We start from the raw sequence: 20,105 nt of genomic DNA on the forward strand, positions 1-20,105 counted from the left end.
CGAAACCATGTAAACGTCACACGAAAAGTGTAACGACCTGCGGCACACTTCCTTCTAGAATCAAACCGGGAAGGGTATGGCTGTCGCAACTTCGAAATAGGGCTTCACGGAAACAAGCGACAACAGAGATAACTCGGCAAAAAGTCAAGAATTGACGGTTCGGGATGACAATGGGGCCAAACGCCGGGCGAGAGATTGAACTGTAGCATCGGTGCCCGTACGGGAAAATGTGGTCCCGCGGCCACGTGTAAATGTCAGCGGCCGGAAAAGTGAGGAAACTTCTCGATTGCTGCTGCTGGGTGAGTAAAGTCCTCCGTACGAAAGTGCCAGGTACGTAATAGTACACAACCACTAAAGCAGGGTTTAGCAACCTACGGTCTGGTTGACGGCATTAATGTCATTTTTGAGAGTGCGTCCTAGTCGGGTTAGTACTTTAATGTTTTTTTGCACTATATTTTTTCTATTTTGTTTTCACCGTTTTCAGTTCCAGTTTCAGTTTTTGTTTTTTTTTTTAATTTAGATATACTTATAGTACTATATTTTCAATTGTGTTGTGGAGAATAAAATTTGATACATTTTTATTCGTGTGAAAATTTAATATTAAACACCCTGTATGAGAGATCCAGTGTACTTAAAGTTATTATAAGAGTTTATCGTGAAAGAAAATTTGATGTTTTAGGATATTGAAGTTTAGGACACAGAAATAATTCAAACAACATTATTGAAGCTGAACATTAAATTGACAGATGTCGGATGTGAATAGTCAGATGTCTATACAAGGGAACTTAAAGGAAGTGTCAAATACGCAACGTTTGTTCACCCCTGAACTGAAAGAATAGTGTCATTGGACTCATATTGCAGTGGGAAGGAAATTCCTAACTTTCTCTGGCGATTTTATCGATTGCCAAAGTGAATCAGCCATCACTTTATTTTACGATTCAACTATACCGAGTGCCCGCGTTCAGGACCGTTTGTAAGAATAAATTAAATGAAGCAAAGAGCACCAAACGAATCGCATTAAGACTCTACTTACGTCACCTGAAGCGGGAAGGTTTTGGTATTGACCATCCCACCCTACCTTCGTTGAGAAAACTATTCTTTTTTTGTTTTTTTTTTTATTCGTAGAGGTTAAGTGGGTGTGTAGTGACACGATCGTCAGCATAATGGCAAAATAAATGATGGGATCGAAACCTGGGAGCTACCCGGATCATTATCACAATCCATCCCATCAACTTCATCGACAGTAGCCAAGATGGAAAACTGATCTACAGCTACTGCAATGCGATGATTTGTTTCTGCTTGTGGACTCCCATTTGTGAGAACCGAACAACGTGGCGTCTTTCGAGTGGCCACTCTTTTGTACAAGCCGTCGCCATCGAGTGGCAGCAGCCTCTTTTTTGTGAATTGTGACTCAAACCGGCCTCTTACTGTCGTTCGAGTGACAACAACAGCTGACTTCTGGGGCTGTGGAGCACCCGAAAAGTTGAGCGGTAGTAGTCTCCACCGAAATAAAGCTAAACAAAACAAAACCCCCAAACCACTCCACCCGATTTCCCTTTACCTGTGCTGCATAAATCCTGCTCGACTGTCGTTCGACTACTTTGCAAGAGGCACGACGCCATCGACATTCCTTATTAGTGCACGATGATCTATCTGCTCGCTGATGGCGTGGCAAAAATGGTGGAATGTGTTTTTTTCTTCTTCTTCTTCTTTTCGTTTGTTTTTACTCACTCCTTCCCGATGGTGATTGCTGGGGCGATCATGTAACCTTCTCGTCTGTCAACCTTGTGACGTCACGCCGAGATGTTTGACATTCTACAGGGTGATGCAAGCGTATCACGTTTATATGGAAATGGAAATGATTTAATGTGAATTCAAACAAAAAATTAGACGTATCTATAAGAACATTCACTCATTTCAAAGATTGCAAAACTTTCAGAAAATCCAACAGAAAAATAAACTTACACCACAGCAGATCAGTTAGTTGGTAAGGCAACTCCACTTAACTTTCAGCATTGAATCGCCCGTCAATATGACTCACGACAACTCATGGACACATGGACACTACTTACCCAAGGAGTAGTAGGAGGCCGGTTATTCACTCAAGATTCAAGATCATTATTCCTTCCCATTTTGGCAGGGGCAAAGTATGTCCACGGATCGGTCATCAAACTTTTGCACCGCTCATCAACACGCAGAAAGGGACTTGTGGGTCTGCCAAACGCTCAACAACAAAAATTAACTAAAAAGAAAACCACAACTACTCGTCACATAACTCGCAACGGAGACGGCGGGGGCTCGGTACATTTTGGCAAACACAAATTAGTCATCGTCCGTAAGTGTGTTTCATCCTCTCCTTCTCTATCTCTCCGGGTTTCACCTTTCAATCGTACCGGTTGAAAAGATAGAACAATATTTGTACAAGTCTTACAAGAAAACCACGAACCAAACGCAAGCCGAAAATAAAATGCGAATGCGTGAAAAAGGTCATGTTTGCAGGGGGTGGTCACGGCGCAGACCGTTTTCGCAAATAAGTTCGTAAAATCTAATAGCTGGCAAAACGTATAAAGCCATTCCGGCATATCCGCCAAAAACCATTTCATGAGTAACCGTCAAAATCCGATATTCAAATGTAACCGCACCTATCACATCATGCAAAACGGTAAGGACTGAACTCTTTGACGCAAGTCTTATTTGGGTATGGTGTGTGAGTTCGTAAAAAAGTGTGAGTTACAGATAATCGATAGACCTCCATTTAGCACCACAGTAAAGTAAGGAAGCATCATAAACAAACACTGACAGGAGGCTTCATTCTAACTAGCGCGTGTTGGATCTGTCAATCGTAAAAGTAATACACCAATCGTTGCAATGTATACAATGATTTGGATCTCTAATCTTTATTATATATACCTTTTAGATATAAAAAAAGATAAATTTAAATACACTATGCCACGTGTCTCTTATTCTACACACAATGGAGCGCTGACTATACGGGTACCTTTTATTCGGCTGTCCCATTATCCGTGCAGCTCGGAAATGACAGTTCCAAAGGCGAATTGACATATTAACTGCAAACCAGTGATGGCAAGAAATAAAAGCCTCAATAGGAAATGATACATTTGGCTCAAGTTCGAAAAATAGAACCGATTCATTTTGCAAAGTGCACCTAAGATTATTAACTTCTTGCTTTAGAAGAAAAAAGTTCACCTATTGCACACTAAACACGAATATTTATCAATAAAAAAAAAATTGTGCCTATTATTCGTGTTAATCGCTTATCCGGCAGGGGCTGAATCCCGACTAGCACGGATAATCGACGTTCCACTGTATATCTATACAATTTAGTTATTTTATACTATATCGACCAGACTCTGATTTTCTTATTACAAATTTGGATATTTGATAAATTAATGTATAAAATACATTTCTGTTAAATAAGTTGTAATATTCTAATATAACATTAGTACTATAATTTCAAATTGTGTCGTTTTTTACTTCTTCAGTTACTATCAATGGAGAATGTAAACAAATGCACGCATTCTATTTGACAGTTGTCTGCCAAACCGAAACCATAATATTGCAGGTAGAATTTCGATTTTCAGATCGCCATCTTCATTTCAATACCATTCGGAAGGAATTAATCGAATGGAATACACCTGTCAAATTTGACTGAGAATTTGTATATTACGTGGCTAATCTGCCACATTTGAAATAAATTATCTATAATATTTTTTTTATTAAAAATTACACAATGACAAACAATTTCATCCCCATTGACTTTCGAAGCTTTTGGGTTGAAATTTACATTACGAATATCATTATAAACTTCTTTCTAGAAAATGAATAAGGGCAACAGATAACAGAAGAAGAGACAGATCCCAAATAGACATTAATCACGTAATTCAGGTATTAAACAAAATCTAACTGATAATGGATCAATATGCCCAAACGGTCGTATTAGTGTTAAGTGTTTAGATCTTTTAAATAATCATGAATATCAAGTAGTATTTCGTTTAGTTTTATTTCTTTTATTTTATTTTTAAAGAATACAGAAAACCGGGGTATAATTCCCTTTTAAAAGAGAAACGATGCAATGAATTAGTTAAAATATTTTATCGCTTTTCACGATAAGCGCACATTGTTATCGTAATCTCTTCTAAAACGAGAACTCAAACAAACATATACCAAGCAAAAGCGGCGCTAGAAGACCATAGAACGTACCTTAGAATATTATGCTCAATTTATATTCCATCTTTTTTTTCCGCCAGCTAAACAACAGTTTATACTTTAGATACACTCTTGGAGCAATTTAGTGTGTGTTTTATCGAATCCAATTGGAACCTCTCAATCGAAGGTTGCTACGTAGAGACATATAGTCGCACAATGCCCAGTTCAAGTTGCCAATTTGAAAGCATCCCGGGTATAATCCGCTCGATAAATCCCCTGGCCTTCCGGCAGGTCGTTCGCGGCAATTCGTCTCAAAACCCACCGCCTCTCGGTGGTGCGACGCTCGCATTGAGGCGGGCTGATCGCTAAAAACCGAAAAGCAGCTACAGGCTTGGGCGGATTAAACAAAGAAACGATGCGAAAACGAGCTGCCTCTCGAGGCCCTGGTGGGTGTGCGTAGTCAGCGGCTTACCATATTCGCATTTGAATAAAAATCAATTTTATTACCTTGCCCTCGGACGCGTGCTAAACGCAGACGAGCGCGGGGGAAAAGCGGGTGAATCGGGTGGCCAGTAAAAACAGATCGAACAAAAGTCACCCCGAACCGCAGAGAACAAATGTGCGAAATGTGCGAGAAGCGAGATATAAAATTCTGCCAAACTTCTTACGCTTCCGTTATCCGAACAGGTCGCGCGCAGGTCGTAAAACGGTCGCATAGCACCAAACAAAACGATGAACAAATGTGTGTAAGAAGTGCAAAAAACCGTGTGTATAAAATGAAACGTCCAACCTGTTTTCGATCCAAACAGACATCCGTGGCCAAAAGCGGTTGTGAGTGACAGGAATGCTGCATCCTCTCTTGACGTTTCGTGCCGATTATTGCCACGCCGTGCGACACTTAACACAGTTTGTCAGCTGATCGTAGCACTTGGATGAGGCAAATTCCACAAGCTTTATTCAGCAAAACTGCAAAAACTAAAACTGCCACACCAACACCTAGCCGAGGAATTTGCCAGATTTTGCGACCACCGTCCGTCGCCATGTCCGGGCATTTTGTACGCATACATTCGCTTCCTGCATCGGCATTCGTGGTGGCACGATTCCAAAAAAAATGCACCTTGCAAGCGCAAAACCGACAGGCAAGCTTACTCATTTGCGATCGACCAGCAGCAGCCCAACACACCGACCCAAAAAAGGGAGACTCGCAAGATAGCTGTGGACCCGGAATGGTAATCGCGATCGCGGTTGTGGTGTGGTTTCCCAGGCACCTCGCATCACTCCTTGCCACTCTGGTGAGCAGCAGCGGAAGGACCCCCGCAAGACGCAATCGACGTGTCATTTGTACTCATTTGTCTACGCAATGAGCTAACCGCGAGCAGCTCCATAATGTCCGACCGGGTCGTCTCTTTGTGCGAGGAATGGCGCGCGCGCGCGCTCGAACATTATCGCGCAAACACAGCAAACACGCGACAAATGAGGAGCGCGCAGATTATGCGGACCCGCTTGTTGCAAATCGGACAGATCGATGACGGCAGATAATGTGACGGTGGGACAGGAACAAATATGGCCCGATGGAACGAGATCTGGAGTTCGCTTTCAATTAATGTTCCCCGCGATTGCAATCGCGACCAACCGGTACCGGCCACCCCAAAACACCCGATTCGGAAGGAAGTGATTTAAAATTCTAATGCAGCGGAGCATGCACGCCGGATCCTTCAAGCACACCAAGGACTGTCGTTTGTTTTGCGATTAGTGGTGCACATTTGCAGGCACACAAGAAGCACAGATGATCCGAGAGCTTAGTAGTAGTAGTTGTAGTCTTGGCGCCATCTATTTGTCGGAATATTATTTATTTCTTCAATATTATTTTTAAAATGTTGGAATATAATTGTACAGACATATTTGACATACTAATTATACTAGTGATATTTATATTTTTTTATTCTGTCAAAATGACAGAACGTTTCCTATGACAGGTTATGTCATAATCCGAGGCTTATCTGTCAAAATGGTCTAAATCTCCATCAATATATTTTTAGATTTAGTTTTACATTAATTCTTTGTATATTATTTATTCTTTTTTTCTATATATTATTATCTTTAAGTTTTTTTCTCTTTCCTCCTCGGGTGTCCTCAAAAAAGACAATTCCCAGGGGCAATTTGACACATTAATTGAAATTGTAAATTTAGAGCCAAAAATGCATCTTTTTCACACAACTTTTTAGCCACCCTTCTAACATATATATTTAATTTTCATAGCAATGTTGTCATGCGATGTGCCAAATCATACATTTGGTATTTCATTTTCTTTAAGCAATTTTCTTCACTCATCCTGGTGTGAGACACTCACGTTTGCCTGACTGAGATGCGTCCGTTCGCTCAGTGTGAAATTATTCCCATCTCATCATCAAACCGTCATTGTGAGAAACATGCGCTTTCGTCGCAAAAAGGCATACCTTACCTTACACCTGCCTGACTGTTTTGTCCTTACCTCACACCATTAACTAAAGCACGCACGATCAAGCCCGTACTAAAATATTATATTTCCTCTCTCCCTTGCGACGGCGAGTCACAACGAGGAGCTAAAAATATTTCAAAATCTAAAAAAAACATCATCAGATGATACACTACATATACCGGTGATGGTTGTTGCGGTTTTACGAGATGATATATGAAAATAAATAGTACATACAACAAGCAACAAGGATACAAAAGGAATCCTGAATCGGGCGGCGTGGGTTATGATTTAAATAAACCTATTTTTGGCTCATCAAACGTTAAACGTAAAACGTTGTTGCAGGTGGGATATAAATGGGAACGCAAAGAATTTGACGCCCACCACGAACATTTCCCATCCTGTTTTCAGCAGTCAGGAGATGAAAACATAATGTAGGTTACAGCTTTGCAACCGTTTGTTTTGATGCAAAAAAACTGTATTTCTTTGCTTCAATACAAATTACTCATTAACGCACATTTAATCCAGAAAAAATCACTCTTAAACACATCTCCCAAAAAGGCATTTTATCAATAAACCACTGCCAAACAACCAGCTGGGAAACCTCTTGAAATGGATCATTCCGCCGCAGGTTAACACACGCTGATTTATTTTTATGGCATACTTGTCTATTACACTGGCTTGGCGTTTTTTAAAACGCTCACAAAGCGACACAAAGGTATGGTGTCTGGATCAAGCGCGCCTGTTCGTGATCTCGATGACCAAAGCGTACTGCGTAGTAACGTGAGGTCGTGTATCCGCAAGCAGTTGAAGCGGGCTTTTTTTTCTCTTTCTTCGCGCATATGATGGAGGAAGGCCTTTCCCTACTCCCGCGAGTGGTTGTCGATCAAACGGCCATACTAACGAGCAGATGAATGAATAATCCATCGCAAATTGAATGCCGAGCAAAGGCTGTTACGTACCATAGCGATCTGGAACGTGTAATGAAAGGTAGCGCCGCAATTTTTTTTTATACGGTAAAGGTAGTAATTGGAATAAATTAGTGTTTTGTTTTTACTTTAAGAGAAGTTTTAAGCAAGAAGATTGAAAACTGTTCATTATTGTATAATAAAGTTTGATTCTAAACAAAACGAGATCCATTTCGATAATGTTTCTTCATCATGCTAGCAACGTTTAACTTCGTGGCTCACAGTATATGACTTTGGCTCATAGTATATGATTTTAAAAAGATCCCACCCCACAGAAAATCGCTTATTTATCGGTGTTTTCCTTATGATATTACTAAAACTTTATCGACATTAATTATAGGGATTAGGATATAGGAAAAGTTACTTCACAAATTGATAAATTAAACACCACAATAAAATCGACAAAATATTGGTAAACTATTGACAATACCCGGAAGAACATCTCAAACATGGAAAAGAGCACATTTTTCAAAACAAAAAAAAACCTTTCACATAGGGTCTCCTCTCTCATAACCATTGCTGGAATTTCAAGTCTCAGTTACAACGGATAAATAACACCACCGCTCCCTCTTAACGCTTTCCACCCTTACCAGTTCCTACGCTTCACATCGTAATAATAATAATAGTTAAATTATGAACAAACGGCAACTCCCATGGCCCTACAATTTACGCTATCGTTAAGCCGTTTTTACTACCTACCCCGCCACCGTTTTCCCCTTTCTGGGGGGATGAAAAAAAAACGCGCCGCCGCTTACTTTCCCATGACCCGGGACTGGTTTGATTTAAAATAGTGGCAGTGAGTCGATTTCGGTTTGAATCGTGAGAGAGTGTGGAGGCTGGAAGTGAGTTTGGCTCACGCAATCGCCGTGAGTGAGTCGATCGAGTTCGATGGCTTTCGTTCGGCAAAACGCTATCCCAGCGGTGTGGCCAAAACATGTCGAATGGGTGATGGTTTGCATGGTTAATTTTTGCTCTGGTGTGACTTTCGGAGGCAGTCACGGATATATAGAGGAAAGAACTGTACTTTTGTGTGTGTTTCACGCAAAGATTCGTTTATGTTGGCATTTTCCATACCTATGGAAAGTTGCTATTTTCAACACGGAAAATACTCTGCAACACCTCCTGATACACGCAAAAGACGCATTTCATTTGCTACGTGCAAAAAAAGTTATTTTTTCTAGCTTTAATTGGGACGCTCACAGCTTCAACATCGCATTACGTGACTGAGCACACAAGTGCTCGAGACGCACTAAACAAATAGTGAAATCTCCATCGACAGTTTAGCACATATGCAAAAAAAACCTTGGCTGGATGGAAAACAACCATCCAATGGTCATCTCTCTAACATCACACAGACGGAGACAAAGTTGGAAGCGAAGTCCCGATATTGGAATCTACCACCTCTCGCAGTGAAGAGACTATGCTTAAGAATTCCGTGCACGCCATTGCCGTTTCGCGCATTCAACCTCCAACAAAGGCATTTAAATCATTGGACCTAGATTGGCACACATTCGGCAAAGAAACAAAAAAAACGCACAATACTGGCCAATATTGTGTGGTAATGATGATGAAGTTGTGAATGATGATAGCTCTTACCACCTTCCACCGTGAATGCACGTGCTGACACATAAGCATCATGGATGGGAACGAATAATGCCGATTGCAGCTATTGAGGTCAAAGATTTATTTGAAGGCTAATTAACAAAATTCTATTATTTAAAAAATCGGAAAATTTTAATACCATTAGTATTTGTGGGCGAAAAAAAGTTTACAGAGATGAATAAATTAAATACCCACACAACAAGCTTTAAATTTATTTCAAAATTTAATACAGTGATGTCAAACTCATTTTGGGTTACGGGTCGGTTAACAAACAAAAATTACACCTGTTTCCAGCTATGTATATCGTGCCTTCTGCCTTGAACCGCTTGCCGTCTGCTTCGAATCGCGTGTCATCACCTTCGCAAGCGTGCCACTACCGTTGAACTATATGCCACTTCGTTCGAATTTGACAGCTCTAGCTGAATGGATCGCTGTATCAAAACAAAACAAACACTTTTGGTAAATGATTCGCAAATATTGTATTTTATTTAATCGATTTTCGATAGCTAAACGAAAAAATTAATTTTCATCAAACGGCTAAAAAAATAGACAAATTGTCAACAAACAGCAAACATGCATCCAAGCAGCTGTCAAATTCAACCGTAGTGGCACGCTTTCGAAGATGATGGCACGCGATTCAAAGCGTTTGGACTTCAAGAAGATTCAAGAGCGTGTTATTTAAGAGTAAAAGAGTACACACATAACATATACAAATTATTCCTCAATTTTCCCACCTAATCCTCACCCAAGCCAGATAATAATCGATGTTCTCGTTCTTCCTTCACGGGCCGGATTTAAAGACCTCGCGGGCCGTATGTTTGACATGCCTGATTTAATACATTACATCAATACGAAATTTTTCATACATTAATTTTGGATTATTGCAGTACTGGAGCTTTGGCAACTTCAAGAATTCATTCAAGATGATTTCGATTCAAAAAAGATTAGTGAAATCTTGTACGTCTATATGGAATGCCAATCAAAAGGCAATCGAAACGATCAGTAATTAGTGTAAATTAACTAAAACAGCGAAATGTTCCGATTTTCGACAATTATGCGATGCAATAATCATAACACTGTTTAGACCATTCTGCGTCAAGGAGGGTAATTTTATTATCTCCTCCGAGGAAAAGCAAAATGCGAGGTGGAAAAGCAAAGGAAAATCTACCGCATTTCTACGCACCCACACGTTTTTTGCGGGCGTATTAGAAAATAGACACAATTTGCCCATATCGATCGCCAGGCGCTTGAAGAATCATAATTGCCGACACATGCCAAGGGCTTCCAAATGAGACCCACCTCTAACAACAACAACACAAAACTCGCACTCACACACACACATACATAATCGCAAACGAATGATGTTTCGTTTTGTTTGCTTTGACTCGCCTCCGAGTAGAATTATGGGGGACTCCCCCATATCAAATTAATGTTGCGGTGTCGTGTGTACCCAAAACGCATTGAATATAAACGCAAAACCGCAGTTTTGTATTTGGAGCAATGAATGTTGGATTTATCTTTTTTTTTAAGAGGAGGAAATTAAAAACATAAATCGCACCGCTTTTCTCTGAAGCGCTATAAGAAACGGAAAAGTGGTGAATTAAATAAAAAAAAAGCATTCACCGTTCAACTGTCTCTTTTGCTTATGTTTGCGCATGGAACAATGATGGGACAGGGTGGTGGTGATGGTAGTAGTGCTGTGTAGTACTATTTATAGTACGAGAGACCAATAAACCAAAACCAGCCCGTCATGAATGACGTTGGGGAAGCATACGGATATCCCCAGCGCCCATGTGCATGTGGGGGAGAGAAAAAAAAACACACAGAAGCATCACTCCATGGCGGTGCGATGGTGTGTTTTGGCGAGCACACGTACGTCCGAATATGCATGCGCGCGTGTGCGGGCTTTTGTTTGTGGTTCCCGGCCGTACAAGTGTGTGGTACGCACTAACACACACACACGGGCGCGTACGGTCGATTTTCGTTCGCCAGCGGAAATATGCAGCAGACTCCGGAACGAACGCGAAGATGACGTTGCATGGTCAGCGAAATGCCAAAATAATGGCAAACAATACATTTCAAATTAATTGTTTGTTGTGGGTAATTTATTGTATATCGTTCAGGGTTTAAGAAAAGTAAATAATACCTTAACACACAAAAAAATTATTAATCAAGAACAGTTGCGAAAAGAACAAAAACGCGGTAAATTAAATGGGGTAAAAATCCAATAACAGAAGCCATTTTAAAGCTTACTGTGATGTTTTCAGTGTCAGTAAACTTGAAGTAGAACTGTAGACTCGGACTCGGACGAATATTGAAAAAATCAACATTAAGCAAAGAGTCGTCACCTTCGTTAGCACATTGCAAGATCAACTTTCCGTCCGTTTCCCTTCCCCACTCACTCCCTCCCTTCCTCCCAATTCCGTTGTTGTTTAGGTGTATAGTTTACCCATTTAACTCACCTTTTAAGGGCGGCACGGCTCTATACGCGCAGTGTATCGATGTATCTGTATTTATTCGCTGTTCACGACGCAACGTTTAAACTTCTTGCTTCAATCCAATTTTTGCGTTCTAGGCGGCGGGCAGCGGGCGCCTTCGCTAATGTGACAGCTGACAGTGAAGAACACTATAAACACAAACGCACACACACACACAGACACAAGAAGCACTCTCGAACGGAGTAGGCGAAATGAGTCGATTCTTTCGCTTATGTTACACTTTTGCCACCTTTCGTTGGTTTATTGGTTCCGTGCACACACACACGCACGCATTCAACTCACAACGGCTACAACACAACACAAACAAACAATAAAAATGCTTAATCGCATTTGATCGATCGATGAATTTATGTCAGAAATGCTCGTTTTTCCCCCTTTCTGCTATGCGATCGTGCGATATATTATCCGATCATTTTCCCTTTTATTCATCCCAAAAAAAGTAATAATGGAAATTCGTGACGATTAAAGTGGCGCGCGGGAGACAGCAAGAAAAATGCACACGAACGTGAACACGCTCTCTTCACACTCCTACGCGCCCGGAATGAAAACAGCACACACAACAACCGCACAAACACACGGGGGCAAACACGCATCGAGAACAACATATGAATCGCACTCCCACGCACTATTGCTTCGAATGCTCGCCTGAAGGTAAGTAGCGTACGTATGTGTAAATGAAAAAGTCGCACCCAGCCTAGAGTGAGTGAGTGAGTAGAGGAAACAGAAAAAAAACCGCTCTTCCTCTTCTTTCGCTCTGATGCATGTGACGTAGTTTTCAAGTGTCACCACGGGATTAGGGCAAGCGAGGGAGAGAGTGAGAGAGAGATAGAGAGCGAAAAAGGTGACAGGAAAACCGGTGCCACACTTTCGCTACCACTTTTGCACTTTTCCTTCTGTTCAACATACACACACGCACGCATACACACACAGCCACAGTCTTCCAACCTCCTTTTCTTCACCTATACTGATATCTGTTTCTTTCTCTACATACAAAACGCAAACGAACCAAAAGAAACGTTTACAAAAATGTAGAAAATAAAAACCGTCTAGCAGGTCGACGGATCGAAAAGGAAGAATATTTCATCCGAAAGCCGATTTCCCTATTACCACGAACAAGGATCGCCGCCATCGACGAGTCGGCGTAGTCAAGCGCACAATGTTGCCGCGACCAGCAGACTCCCGATCGAAGACGGGTTGGACAACCGTTTTCATCATCCACAAGCGCCGTACACCCCGTATATCTCACGTCAACGTGGAAATGTACGCTGTGCAAAGGGGACACCGAAAACCGTACAACTCGTGTGTGCCTTTCTTTTCACAAACCGCGTTCTATAATCGGCCCGTAGGCAGATTGCGTCGCTGGTTACGACTCGAACCAATCCAGCCAGCCAGACAGACGGGCGAACGTCGCTTTCTTCTGCACACATACACACACACACGCACACAGGCACACATAGATTCCCCGAATGAGAAGAACTTCGCCGTCGTCGCCATGGGGTCACGTTGGCACGGCTTTTTCTTTTTGCTACGCCACACCACCAACTTTAAAACCGTTTTGAAGAAATGGTTTGCCTACAGTCATCACCCAACGATTCTACCTTCATTCGCACCACCTATACGTAGAGTTTCACCCGAAAACAGATATCGATTACGATGGTTACAAAGCAACGTAGCGTGAATTGATCAGAGAAATTCCATTTTCACGTACCGTTCGCACCTCTGGCAGCAGTACGCGTCCGCACACACCGAAACTGAGAGAGATCGTCCGAACTATGATTCGGTTTTCTGCTGAGAGCTTGGCTACTGCATTCCAAAATTCTTCCCACATCGACCAACACCAACGTGATGTTTTTTTTTAACGAAACTAATGTCAAAACAATCACAATTTCCACGAAGCTAATGTCAAACAGTGCTTACGGTGCTTCTACACGGGACGCAAGCAAAAATCCCTTTTTTTGATGTTCGTGTGAAAAATCGGGTGTTAATGTAGTAGGAATAAAAGGAAAGGATGACAAAGCTAACGCAAATTCTAATTAAAAAGCCTTTGCGATAGCGGGTTCTAATGTGTTCTACAATAAAAGATAGCCCTTCCCACAATACAACGGTTCGCACGCAGTCGGTTACCAACTGTCAAACCGTGTAAACTATTGGTCTTTGTGATGTAGCCTTGTAGCTTCAAACTATTGTAGAAAAACATTCGAGTGCCGTGAAACTGTGCGCTTGGATAAATTACTAAATATAAACATGTTTCTCGTGAATTTTCACACCAAAAACTTGGATTTTTAAGGACAAACTGTGAACACATCAAAGAATCAATTTGATAAACCGCCGCCAATGTCAAATCACTATGATATTCCATCTTGGTAAGCGGGGCGGGATGTGGTTTGGTTTTCTTCTCCACAGCCAATGGTTCCTTCGGTTACAATAATCTGTTGCACTCCTTCCAATGGTTGTAATTTGTTCGACTCTAGGGCCGGAAAACCACCTACCGGTCTGCATCTGGATGTGATGAAGGAGGACAAGCTCATCCAGAAGTTGATGATCGACGAAAAACGATGTTACCTGTTCGGGCGCAATCCGCAAATGAACGATTTCTGCATTGACCATGCTTCCTGCTCGCGCGTACATGCCGCGTTCGTCTACCACAAGCATCTTCACATAGCCTACTTAGTGGACCTGGGCAGCAGTAAGTGCCGTTTGCCTTTGTAGGACCTTCCCATCCCGCGTAGCGCACGTTTGCTTTGAGGCCGCAAATTTTCTTTTCCGCCTTCACTAGCGCACGGCACGTTTATCGGATCGGTTCGCTTGGAGGCCAACAAACCAACGCAGCTGCAGATCAACAGCCAGTTTAGCTTCGGTGCCTCGACACGCCATTACATACTACGGGAACGGCCTACGGTTGGTTCACGCACGAACATCATGGAAGATATACCGATGATGGACATTAGTGACGGCACCTTTCTCGGGTTGCCAGAAAGTCAAACCGAGCTTGATGTAAGCGATACTATATTTTTTTTTGCATTATACCCTGTATCACTACATACCTTTACGTGTTTTTTTTGTTTTTCAGAATCTCACCGAGTACAATACCGCACACAATCGGCGCATTTCGATGCTGGGTATATCCGACGACAGTGGCACCGTTGGTGGTGCGGGCAGTGCCGGTGGACCGGGCGGTAACAGCGGCAGTTCGTACAAAAAGAGCAAACGAAACAAACGGAAAGGTGTTGCCTTTAATGAGGATGAAATTATAATTAACCCCGAGGACATTGATCCCTCGATTGGACGCTTTCGCAATCTTATCCAATCCACCGTCGTGCCGGTATCGGCGAAGCGCGCCAAAATGGAGGTACAAAACAACATGGGCATTGTGACATCACCGACCAGTGGTATGAAATCCGGTGCCTTCCATCTACACTCGCACCATTCACTGACCGGTGGGCACGGTCAGCATCATCCGAATGTGACGCCTAGTCTTTACCACGGAATCGATCCAGTGGATGGAGGAGGAAATGGTGTTGGTGGAGGAGCTGGCGGTTCGGGTGGTTCCGGATCGGATGGACGCGGTTACGGAAGCTTCGATATGGACACGACACCAAGCGGACTGTCAACGAAGCTGGGTATTTTGTTGCCTAATCCAGCTCCAGATGTAAATCCAACACCAGTGCCGGTACGAGAGACTGCATCGGTTCCAATGTTTGCTGTGCCAGGTGGTACCGCATCCGGTGGTGGTGCCATCAGTAATAATGGTAAACAAAAAATGGGAATGCTAAATTTTACAATCGTTCTTATATTTGGTAATATTGTTTTTCCAGCTAAAGCGGGTGAGAAACAACCCGACACGTCAGACGAACCCAAGAAGAAGAAGTATGCCAAGGAACAGTGGCCTGGCCGAAAACCGCTCGGTTTGGGTAGCTTTTAAACAAAAAACTCCAGAACAGGAGATGTAGCACTACTGAACTAGTGTGGTTGAACTTTACTCGTAACAATTAATTATAATTTAAGCGCCTCGTCCGAGATTTCTTCGGCACTACCTAGTCTGTCTGGTAGGGCTGATATATTTGCAAGACAAGAAACAAAGAAACATTTTGAGAAATAAAACCGAACCTAAAGAAATAAAACGAAACCATAAAACGTAACCAAGAGAACCGAAAGGGAAAACCAACAATTTTGTGGGACTTTTTTTTCTTTCTCTCGTACTTACTGCACGGTCACAGTAATGTATGTAAGTGTTTCGAAATCGATCGATTTATTCCGACAACTAAATACAACACTGTTGCAGTTCATGCGCACCGTACAAATACACTCGCGCAAGCACGACAAACGTGGCGTTCGATTGACGAGGGCATTGCAGTAGAGTTGCAGTCAATTATACCAGACGGTCTGCTGTGGGCTTAGCTTCCCTGCTTGTATCATCGTCAGCACTTCATTACATATATTAAATCTCATACATATACTATATTCCGTTAGAATACTCTACACACACAGCTGTGCCAACGTGTACTAAGTGTATGCATAAGCTTTAAACCTTTGACGTACAGATGGAGGTAATGGTTTAAATAGTACACCAATAGCTTTGGAATAAAATGCCACTTCTGAAGATCCCAGAGCAACAGTAGAAGAGGGATAAAGTGATACTTTAATAACATTTTGTTGTGAGGAAACTTAACAACAGACAGAACCAACAAACGTTTACAGTTAGCTAATCAGTTAAGTAACTAAAGCCGGGTGTTGGTTCCGTAACGATACAATATTGTAGGAAATTGAAGACAAATAATTCTTTTTTTTTTTAAAGCATCAGAAGACGTAAAACTTATGCATACACTTTCGCACAGGTTTCACACCTTTTTTTATCCCTTCTCTCCACGTGCCAGTGTGTGGTGTATACGTAGACGATTACGATTGCATCCTTACCCTAACGATTCTTGCACATGGGTTAGTATCATTGACAGAATTGTTTGCTTCCTTTGCTTCCGTTTATCTACTAAATATATATATGTATCGTCTACAACGAACGATCGCGCACCTGCTGCTGCCACACACAGCCAAACATCCAACTTGCGATGTAATATAATACCATAATATACGTCTCCATTAGTTAGCAGTGTAGCAATTAAAAAAAAAACACAAACAAACAAACTTAGAAACAAACAGTTCCAATGCATTCCTATATACCTGAACAGCGGTCACACGCTTTATGTCACCCTTACGATAACTACGCATTGTCGAAAATAGTTTTCCTTAGTTGCATTTGCCCGTCTCTCTTCATATAGTAAATGTCTTGTCCCTGTGTTACTTGCAGCAGTTTCCACCGCTATTCATATACGTGCCGTGATTTTTTGTTTTCTCTGACCCAGTCTAACTGCACCGAAAGGCCAACCGAGCTAGGAAGAAAAGAGCGTTCCCGTAGAATCGCGTCTCGGGCTTCAATGGACTATCATTCCGAAATGTATGGCCTACAATCGACAGATATGCCGTCCAATCTCGATCAAAACTATCCTACCAATATATATATATATTTGTGATTCTATATGCTTTTCATAGATTTTTTTTTCTTTTACTTTCTTGTTTCGTTTAGCTAAATAAGTAATTGCCCTACCATCGCCTTTACCTTCACTATGATAGTTTAGTCGTAGTTTCTACGTACGATTTTGCATCGCTAGTTAAACTGTTTTGGCCGGACGTGGGGGAGGGTTATGGGGGGGGCGAGTTTGGGGGACAGAGAAGGATGATGATGCTGGTGAATATAGATAGATAAGTTATCCGGCCTAGCTGAGGCCTCTACTGTCCTCTGTTTTCTATTGCCACACGTCCCGCAGATTCATGGTACCGAATTGATTGCTTAGCTTGTCCTGCTGTTGTTGCTGCTGCTGTTGCTGTTGCTGCGGGACGGTTTTAGGAAAGTTAGCAAATGCGGCTGCAGCGGGCATTGTTTGTCCATGTTGCGGCATACCGACCATTGGTGGAAAACCCGCACCATACTGTGGCATCGCACCGTACGGAGGAACCATTCCGTGTGGTTGTGCAGGGGGAGCACCTGGCTGTGCGTTAAACATGGAACCGGCCGGCATCATATTCGGACCCACCACACCTCCATTGTTGTACACCATCTGTGGTGGGGCCACACCACCACCCATCATGGGATATTGTCCACCGGCACCGGGAACACCGTTCAGCCCCGGGAACGTTTGGAATGCACCGAATGCGTTCGCTGGCATCATGCCACCGTTGAACGGTACTGTGGCGGCCGGTGCATTAGCAGCGGGTGGAAATGTGCTACCGGCTTGCTGGAATCCACCAAACCCTGGACCACCGAATCCACTGCCAACCGACGGTCCAACCGTGCTCGGTGCCGAACCATACAGGGCCATAATTTTATCCTTCGTAAGCTTACCACTAGCGTCCACTCCATTGCCCGGGCCGGATTGATTGAAAAAGTCCGCTTCAACCTTTGCAAGATCGTCCGTGTCGGCATTTTTGCGCTCGAGCAGATCCATCCCATTGCTGCCGGCTGTTGCTGATAGTCCGTTGGCCGTTTTACTAGCATTCACACCGCCATTATGATTAATCGATGTGGTTCCTTCACCCAGCGACAGTCCGAGCAGATCAGTTCCCGCGCTTGTATTACCAGAATTACCGGACCCACTGGACGACTGGACAGTGGAAGCGTCGGAGGTTGTTGCGGCGGCGGTTGCGGAGGAGGAGGAGGAAGTATTCAAAGACACGCCCGATGTCCGGCTGGACGATTTCATACTGCTGGCAGGTGCTTTCAGCTTTGGCACAGCCGCCATCGATGAGCCGGTCGACGAAGGTGACGCACCGGTCGAACCATGGCCTTTCTTGTCTGCCGGCGACGAAAGTGAAAGGGTCCCACTGACCGAACCGATACCGCCACCACCCGAAGAGGAAGCTTTTTTCTTGCGCTTTTGCCGTTCGATCTCTTCGTCGATCTCCCGGTCCCAGTCGACCTTCGGTGCAGGCGGTGGTACCCACTCACGTGCCAGATACTTCTTGTGCTCGTACTTTGCCCGGATAAAGCTTTCGAGGGCGGAATCAGTTTGTGGCCGCCGGAACCCGTCCGGTATCATAGCTTCGTATACGGCACGGGCCCTTGAATTGCCCATTTGCTCTAGTGATACCTAGAAAGGAAAAATCGAAAAGGTTAGATTAATTGCTAACATACCATCGCATGAATCGATTTTTTATCAACAAACACAAAATATTTGAAATCGAAAGTAACCATAGTCCGTATAACTTTTCCAACGCCTACGTAGTTGATTTCGAAAATTTAGTCACATCAAAACCTTCATTTTAAATGCACGTTACCGTGATTAGGTCACATTAATTCACTTCCGTATCTTTACGACAACATCAATACACGAATACCCGCAGAGTCTTTCGAAGATAACCGGCGGTTCCACAAAAAAAAAACAAGATATCTATAAAAAAAAACCTAATCATTTGGAAAACCTTATGCTAAGAGCCTGCGAACAGGTGAGCGGGAGCAAAGCAAGCGGAAGTAAAGCAATTAATTAAGACACACCGGGATTGACGTATAGGCCACGAGCGATACGGCAGCCATTACGGCGCATGGGCGCACTAAACCGGCATCTCTTTCCCGCCCCCTGTTCCCACGTCCCTCCTGTTTCTCTGCTATCCTTTTGATCTTGGTAGCGTGTGTCACGTGCTCTGCACTACACTTACCACCTGCTCCGGTGTCCAGCTGTCCAGGTTGACCGATTTCACTCGGCTAATGTGCACGCCCAGGTTGCGATGGATACCGGCACAGCGTATGCAAAGGAAAACGCCCAAATTCCAGGACGCCCAGCGCGGTCCTTTCGCATCACAATCAACGCAATACTTGTTGTCATCGTCACGCAGCATCTTCGTTAGCAGCATCTGGCACTTTTCCTGTATCTGCTTCTGCCGCTCCGTCTCATTTTTTCTGCTCATTTCGTTGGCGGGCCCGATGCGGGAAGGAATGTTCCAAATTTCCTCTGGACGCTGAAGGTTTTGTTTGGTGTGCTTTCTGGCAGGGAGAAACGCGTTTGATTCTTTTTTATCGGAGGTATCTTATCTCATCCGCTCGCTCTTGATCCAGAGTCACCAAAAATCCGCACCGCTTTGTGGTGGATTAATGCAGAGATATTCCAGCTGTAGCGAGACAAAAACAAATGATAACATGATAAATCATTAATATTCAATGCAACTAACAATAGCCCCACATTGCACAGTTTGTGATGCGAAGTCAGTTTCACCCGCAAGCTATCTTCACCAACGAAAGCGCGAGATATCGCAAACCCCGAACCGGAAGTGGGCATATATGGTGCAAACGGAAATGAAACTGTTGCGGCGATGGATGCCTTCGAGCGTAAGAGTGATAAAAGTGAATTAATATTCCTTATGCCACTTATC

The 20,105-nt window shown here is 43.0% G+C and overlaps 3 protein-coding genes across 5 annotated transcripts in view; 1 reads left to right on the forward strand and 2 right to left on the reverse strand.

The window, feature by feature from the left end:
- The window catches only part of LOC125768334 (serine/threonine-protein kinase Genghis Khan), a 59,226-nt gene extending 45,719 nt beyond the window's left edge, over positions 1–13,507 (reverse strand). For 2 of the 3 annotated variants that reach the window (XM_049435801.1, XM_049435799.1), the window contains exon 1: positions 11,655–11,960. The gene's annotated coding sequence lies outside the window, so the exon portion shown is untranslated. Of the gene's footprint in view, positions 1–11,654; positions 11,961–13,398 lie in introns of those variants that run through there. The other variant, XM_049435800.1, reaches the window with a different exon arrangement.
- Positions 13,508–13,834: 327 nt separating this feature from the next.
- On the forward strand, positions 13,835–15,851 carry LOC125768395 (nuclear inhibitor of protein phosphatase 1). Its single transcript, XM_049435999.1, has 5 exons — positions 13,835–14,053; positions 14,162–14,376; positions 14,467–14,684; positions 14,761–15,439; positions 15,506–15,851. Exons 1-5 carry the CDS (start codon positions 14,025–14,027, stop codon positions 15,610–15,612), a joined length of 1,248 nt encoding a protein of 415 aa, XP_049291956.1. The 5' UTR covers positions 13,835–14,024; the 3' UTR covers positions 15,613–15,851.
- Positions 15,852–15,916: 65 nt separating this feature from the next.
- On the reverse strand, positions 15,917–19,729 carry LOC125768378 (stromal membrane-associated protein 1). Its single transcript, XM_049435946.1, has 2 exons — positions 19,395–19,729; positions 15,917–18,829 (listed from the first exon to the last, which is right to left on the reverse strand). Exons 1-2 carry the CDS (start codon positions 19,641–19,643, stop codon positions 17,489–17,491), a joined length of 1,590 nt encoding a protein of 529 aa, XP_049291903.1. The 5' UTR covers positions 19,644–19,729; the 3' UTR covers positions 15,917–17,488.
- Between the last annotated feature and the right edge of the window lie 376 nt (positions 19,730–20,105).

This window comes from Anopheles funestus, chromosome 3RL, assembly GCF_943734845.2.
Source record: "Anopheles funestus chromosome 3RL, idAnoFuneDA-416_04, whole genome shotgun sequence".
In the NCBI taxonomy this organism is placed as follows: domain Eukaryota; kingdom Metazoa; phylum Arthropoda; class Insecta; order Diptera; family Culicidae; genus Anopheles; species Anopheles funestus.

Coding starts and splice junctions, on each gene's coding strand:
- LOC125768378 (XM_049435946.1), bottom strand. CDS start 19,643: ATGAGCAGAAAAAATGAGACGGAGCGGCAGAAGCAGATACAGGAAAAG. Junction 18,830..19,394: donor GCTGGACACCGGAGCAGGTG/GTAAGTGTAGTG, acceptor TTTCCTTTCTAG/GTATCACTAGAGCAAATGGG.
- LOC125768395 (XM_049435999.1), top strand. CDS start 14,025: ATGTCAAATCACTATGATATTCCATCTTG. Junction 14,054..14,161: donor CACTATGATATTCCATCTTG/GTAAGCGGGGCG, acceptor GTTCGACTCTAG/GGCCGGAAAACCACCTACCG. Junction 14,377..14,466: donor CTTAGTGGACCTGGGCAGCA/GTAAGTGCCGTT, acceptor CGCCTTCACTAG/CGCACGGCACGTTTATCGGA.